Below are 7,029 nucleotides of genomic sequence, written 5' to 3' on the forward strand. Positions count from 1 at the left end.
ATAAATTAGTGGTGGTGTACGGACGATGGTGGTGGGTGGTGGTGGACGTGGATAGTGGACGTGGACGGTGGGTGGTGGAGGACGATGGTGGTGTTGTTTAACCCTTGCAGATCTTAGAAGATTTTAAAAGTGGTTGGGCCATGTCTGCACTAAGAAGAGCTCGTGAAGACGTTTTTTTAATGAATCGTCTTCGAAAAAACAAAAAATATGTAGGTGACAATGTCTGCGCACGCAGACAGAAGAGCTTGCGCAACCACCTTAGTAAAAATTGATTTTTTTTATCAAGTTAAATAAATCATCCTGTTAAGAAATATAGTTGGAAAATTTTAACAAAGATTTTGTAAAATATATATATATATTTTTTTTTGAACGGCAATTTTGTAAAATATTTAAAGGTAGGAGATTATCAACATCTACCCTAATAAATATCGTTCAATAATCCTCTAATGATTTATTTAGTCATAAATATAGTTTAAACACCACCATTGGATCTTGCACATTTAAATATCGTTTTAACCATATATTATTTTGTTTTTTTTAGTTGCGGAATAATAACAACTAATAATAAATTATATGAAGCCAAAAGGCCAAAAAGGACGGAAGGTGGAAAGAATCTAGAAATGTGAATTGATAGGTGATATATACATATATAGAATATGTATGTATTTCTCTCTCTATATCTTCTAAAACTTTAGCTGAAAACCAAACCAGAAACAACACATTTATAAATTCTTTATGCAGCAGATTTGCTGGCAAACAAATTAATGGTGGAATCAACCCAATATGTTTGTTTGCTCAGAGACCACAAGTTGACAATCCTGTGAGTCACTTCCATTTCTAGAGAGAGAAAGCGAGGAGAGAGAAAGAGAGATCTATCTATCTATCTATCTTATCTCCAATCACTCTCTTCCTCGTATCTGTTGTTCAGAGAAAAGTGGCTCAGCAGATCGAAGATTTCCCCCCTTTTTTTTCTATTTTCTTTTTTCGTAAATTAATTCTCCGATTTTTGTAATTCGTAATTTGAAGACGACTTCGGCGTGTTAACGGAGACTTATCGGCATGAGGTAGATTTATATTAAATTAACCGTTTATTACCTTGATTTGTTCTAGATTTTTGTGTATATTTGACTGAGGTAATTGTAATTTGTTACTGCGTTATTTTCAGTTAGTTTAAAATGCTTGTTATGAGGATTTATATTGATTTTGATAATTGAATTTAGGTTAATGATTTATATCCTTGTTTTTAGTGCTCTTTTGTGAGAATTGTTTGGTGGTGAAACTCAAAAGCTACTTTAGTATGTTCTATAATTGAGAGATTGTATCTATCTATCTATATATATATATATGATTTTATGATTGTTTGGTAGGATATTTATGTACTCATGTTTTATTTTCATTGGTGGGATACTTGGATTCCTTTCCAAACAAGTATTATTTGTTATCTTTAAGAGTACTCTTCTTGCAAAATTGGAAGCATATGGTTGGTTAGTTACCCTTGAAGTATGTTGACATAGTCTATTGTTCACTGTAGTTTGATAATATTGATATGAAGTGGTTATTGATTATCCATGTGTTGTGTTGGTTTGTTTTAGTGCAGGAATGGCTACCAAAGTACAAACTAAGATGCATTTTTTAGGCTCGGTGATGGATCTAAACAATGGTCCGTGTAATGGTATGTGGGACGCGTATCATGATGAGAGAAATTCGGGTTACAACTCGTTTTTGATGAGCCAAACGATGGACAGACACCCGGGGTATCCAAAAGAACAAATGAGGCTAACTATTTTGAAGCAAGAGTCAATCTTCAGGCATCAGGTCTATGAGAAATATGATTCTAAAAAAATATAGTTTTGTTAAAGTTTCTGTTTTACTGATGTAGCCGCTTTTTCAGCTTCAAGAACTTCATCGACTGTATAAAAGACAAAAGGATTTGATGAACGAATTCACGATGAACGAGCGTTACAAATTTACGGTACCTGTAGGAGCAGCAAATTCGAGTCATTTTTTAAGTCATACTCAGAGAAGAGTGATTGATTTAGAACTTCCTGCTGATGTGGATGAGAGTAATGAAGAAAATCAAGCGGCAAAAGTTGTTCAAAATTTAAGCAAAAAACGAGCCTATAATTTGGCTGATCTTAACGAACCGATACATATGGAAGAAGCATCTTTTGCACCATCTGTTAACAGTGATTATTGTGTTACTGATAAACTACAAAAGCAAGATTTATCTAGAAATTCAAAGTTTTGGTACTCGCAAGCTGAGCCAAAGAAAGCCCATGAGCATTTATCGAGGAACAGAACGATATTTGGTGTTGAACTTTCAGAAAGCGGCAACAAGCCATCTTTTGGGTCTTCACAGTCTTCTTCATGGGATCAATACACGTCATCCGTCAACCATAGCCATTGGATTGAACCCTGTGGAAAACATGAAGTTTTGTATGGAAAAAAGAACCATGAAAACCTTGAGAAACAGCTGCCTCATTGGCTTATGAAGACCAAAGGGAAAGAAACAACAGTTTATCAGATGAATTTGGATTCTTTGCAGCAACATTCTCAGCAGTTTTTCAAGAAAGCCGAGAAACTTCAAACCGATCATGTCCACGGAATTACAAAAATTCTAGGGGTCCCGATTGTTAACGTTCAAGATTCAGCCAACGTTTCTCATGATAAAAATGCTGAAAACGACAAAAATAAAAGCATTTTGGAATCAAGGCAAGACTTTGATTTAAATTTGTCTTTTGACGAACAAGAAGATCCTTCATCAACACCAAACATCCCTGAAGCCGTTGTCAAAATCGCTTCAATGGAGATCGACCTGGAGACCCCTGCAGCCCTTGAAACCGAACCAGATGATGAACTTGTTAAATCTGCAGCTGAAGCTATCATCTCCATTTCATCATCCGAGGTGCCACCAGCCGACACTTTGCTGTGGTGGCTGGCAGAGGCAATTGCATCTGGTGACGGTTTCAAAGATTCAGTAAACGCGAATAAAGACGAAGATTGTATTCCCGAAGGTATGGATTACTTCGAGTACATGACACTAAAGCTGCAAGAAACCAAGGAAGAGTACAAGTGCTATGAGGCGGTGACTGTAGCGGAAAACGAAGAAGACGACGGTTTGTTGAAAAAACGAGCGACTAGAAAGGGACAAGGGAAGAGGGGTAGACCGAGAAAAGATTTTCAGCGGGACGTATTACCAGGAATTGTTTCATTATCGCGGCGAGAAGTGACTGAAGATCTTCAGATATTCGAAGAGGCGTTTAATGGTATTGGAGTTTCTTGGCAGTCAAAGAGAAAAACCGGTGGTAAGAATGGCAGAGGCAGGCGGCGCTTGATGGCTCCCAGCCCGCCATCTACGCCACCACCACCGCCACCACCAGCTGCGGTAGCTGTTGAAAAGAGTGTTCGTTTAGAGGTAGCGTTGGACGAGAAATGTCTTAGCGGTTGGGGAAAAAGGACGAGGCGTTTGCCCAGGCAGAGATGTCAAAATGGTAGTAATCACCATTCTCTAGCTTTGAAGTGTTGATTCGAATTACTACCACCGCTGCTGCCGCCGTAAACAGATAGAGTTGGTGTTTTGGAGACCATTGTTGTACATAATTATACAGTAGACTTGTTAAATATTGTCTCCTGTACAAGTGATTAAACTTGCCATCAACAAAGTTGGGACATTTTGGCAAGATAAACAACGTTTTGTTTTGTGAGTTTGATATAAATGGAAAGACAGTTTGCTTGTTCATATGTGTCACCATCTTTAACTACCAACGATTATGCGGTTTTTTTTTTATTTTTAGTTACGAGGTTATTTTTTTATTTTATTTTTTTTTCAAATATCTTGTGTCGGTCAATGCTATATGAACAAAAAAGTCGGCAGGAGAAACGTGTGAAATAAGTTTTTTCCACCAAAAAAGTCGGACCAATGTCATTGTTGGAAGATGTGGTATCCTTGAATCAAAAAAAGTTAAAAATGGAAAAGATATCTTATGCAACATCATAGAGACCGAACTCTTAACTTTATATAACCAAACATAAAGGATTTTGTCCAATACTAATATATCTGTTATTTTTTGTTTAATAATATCAAATATTTAAATATTTATGGTGTTATAGTCATGTTAAACAATATTCACATGTATAGGCATGACATACATCTAGTTGCATATAAACCTTTTGTGCACGTATCAAACTATATTTCGTTAATGTTATCTTATACATGACCTGCACTCGTGTATTACCAAAAGTCTTCGTCTCTTGATGGTGGTTAAGTGAAAAATACTAACGATCTGCGTTGCGTTAGCTCACTCACATATAGAAGTGAGTAGAACATATGATCACATATGTGTTTTGGTAATTACATATGCATTCATTTACTAGAAAGGCGTAATCAGGTTGACAATCTTACACACACATGGGAGGCTTGTTAGAGAGAATAACAAAACCATATCGGGCATGGAAGTCTCTAAAGTAGTGTAAGAGGTCTTTGGATTGGAATTTAAATCGTTGGTTTGTAATGCTCTGATAGATCAATATACATTTTCTAACCACGTAAGTATTTGATCAAGTCATTAACAACGAGTAATGACTGACAATTCAATCCAAAAGACCTTCAACATTACTTTAATGGCTTCTACCTTCAACAAGCCTTTGGAAGATGAGAAACGAGTCGGTTCACAGACAGGTGGTCCCGAATATTACAAGGATAGTGGATGAAATTAAAGCTATGGCATTCCTATGGGTAAAGAATCGATCGAAGTTGGCGGCCTTAACATGGGAGAAGTGGTGTCGGTTTGATGTCGGTGGTTAGTAATATGTGTATGTAGTTTGTTATGTAATTTTTTGGTGTTCAAACATATGTAAGTTTGGTGGGTAACTTCTTGCTACAATTAATAATAATTTTGTCGGCCGTTTAAAAAAAAAAAAACAAACATTTCTAACCACGTAAGTATTTGTTTGTTTTTGAGCACTCATATATATACCAAATAGGTAAAATCATTACGACTACTACCAAATAGGTAAAATTGTTACGAGTACAAATATGATACAGGTACTAAATATGTAAAATTGATTAAACCTCTTGAAATTCTATATATTCTGAAAAAAAAAAAGATATGCATTTAAAAAAAACTCTCGAAAAATTATATAAAATTTGGTACCGCTACCATACCATATTTTACCCGTACATTTACCAATACCAAAATTACCAAATAACGAAATCAATAAAACTGGATACCGATACATGTATCGAATACCTAAAATCAGTAGCGATACGGATATGAATATAGGTATGAGTACAGTGCAAGTATATTGAAAAAAATGTCTCATCCCTACTTTTTTTAACGATAAATTTAAAGTTTATAAATGTACTAATTTGCTTCAAGCTGTATTATTTAGTGGTGTCAATTTCACAAAATCAGAACTCTCTTGTAGGGCCTTTAACACGTGGGCTGCAAACTAATTCAGCTGGATTCCAGAATTGGGCTTAATTAAAAGTGATCGTTGGGCTTTTGGGGGTTCGCTTACGAGAGTTTTCTGGGAGATCGAGACAGAGAAATAGAGATGAGAATTTGGTACTGGTTACAGGTGCCGAATTTTTTTGGTACTGTGTACCGATACCGAATTTTTTCGGTACTGGTACCCACTTTTTGGCATTTTTGGTATCGGTACTTTCGGTACGGTACCGGGAAAATACCGAATTTTACCTTCAAATACCGGTATCGTAACGAATATTTCGGTACCGGTACCCAGTTTTGGTGAATTTCGGTACGGTACCGGTACCACACTCATCCCTACAGACAAACACGGGTGGTGTTGGCTACAAGGGAGCTGCCATTTGGCTGTTTTGACACCTAGATGAGGTGAAAGGTTGTATGAGAGCGCACTTTTTTCACCCTTCATACCTTATGAAACTTTATGTGAAATGTGATATTAGGTAGAGTTGTTATATTATTTAATATTTAAAAAATAAATAAAGAATGTCTCACGCCTATGGTTAGCTGCAAACCCACTCGAGGCAAAGCCCCTTTCGTGCCCCGTCGTAAACTGATGTGAACACCTCTCACGCCCCCAATGAACCCCATAAGACATGGACTTATATTTATCTTGTTGATTTGAAATTATGATTCACTTGTTTGACTAAATTCATTGTAGTCAATTCGCATGTGAATGTTATAATTGTGTTTATGCTTTTATTTCTTGCGTTATGCGATAAGCGAGTTGTAATAGTCACACCAATGCTTCAATTACAAAATTATATAAAGGGAAATGAACACTTGCGGGAGTGAATCGTGTCGTTAATTTTACACTTCTTAAAAAACAGCAAAATTAAAAAAACTCAAAGAAAAAAAACTGTAACACCCCGAAAACGGGTTTAGTAATCAAACCACATTAATAATAAAAGACGGGTAAAGTACTGTTAGTGGTAAAATTAACCCGGAAAATATTAGGATTTATATAATTAAACCTAATATTTTATAAAAAGGGAAAAGAAAGCTTTTGAGAAAATAAAGTTTATAGAAGCCCGAGTTAACGGGACTTAAAATAAACTTAGTCATGAATTCCCCGAACCCACTAATTTAACTAGGAATGTTTAACCTAGTTAATGAGTGAGAAAATTGTTAGAAATTAAGTGGATGGTGAACTACTTAATAAACTAACCAAATAAAAGGGGCCAATTTGGATAAAGTTGCCATCAACAAAGTTGGGACATTTTGGCAAGATAACATTTTGTTTTGTGAGTTTGATATAAATGGAAAGACAGTTAGCTTGTTCTAGGGATGAGCATATCGGTATCCGATACCGAACCGATACCGATACCGCCTAATACCGATCCCGAATTTCACCCAAACTAGGTACCGATACCGATACCGAAACATGTCGGTTAGGTATCGGTACGGTACGGTATCGGTATTATACCGTATTTTGAGGGTCGGTATCGGTATAATACCGATACCGTACCGTACCGATACCGAAAACGCCAAAAAGTGGATACCGATCGGGATACCGATCGGGATCGGGATCGGTACGGGATCG

The 7,029-nt window shown here is 36.4% G+C and overlaps 1 protein-coding gene across 2 annotated transcripts; it reads left to right on the forward strand.

Annotated features, from left to right (window-relative positions):
* The first annotated feature begins 599 nt into the window (after positions 1-599).
* Positions 600-3,739, forward strand: LOC110903899. 2 transcript variants are annotated; one of them, XM_022149694.2, is made up of 3 exons: positions 600-1,064; positions 1,598-1,815; positions 1,892-3,739. In XM_022149694.2, the coding sequence occupies exons 2-3, from the start codon at positions 1,600-1,602 to the stop codon at positions 3,524-3,526; spliced, it is 1,851 nt and encodes a 616-aa protein (XP_022005386.1). In that variant the 5' UTR covers positions 600-1,064; positions 1,598-1,599; the 3' UTR covers positions 3,527-3,739. The 2 variants fall into 2 exon arrangements, with proteins under 2 accessions (XP_022005386.1, XP_022005385.1); XM_022149693.2 differs by having other exon boundaries at positions 653-1,064; positions 1,593-1,815.
* The last annotated feature ends 3,290 nt before the right edge of the window (positions 3,740-7,029 follow it).

This window comes from Helianthus annuus, chromosome 14 (genome assembly GCF_002127325.2).
Source record: "Helianthus annuus cultivar XRQ/B chromosome 14, HanXRQr2.0-SUNRISE, whole genome shotgun sequence".
NCBI classification, from domain to species: domain Eukaryota; kingdom Viridiplantae; phylum Streptophyta; class Magnoliopsida; order Asterales; family Asteraceae; genus Helianthus; species Helianthus annuus.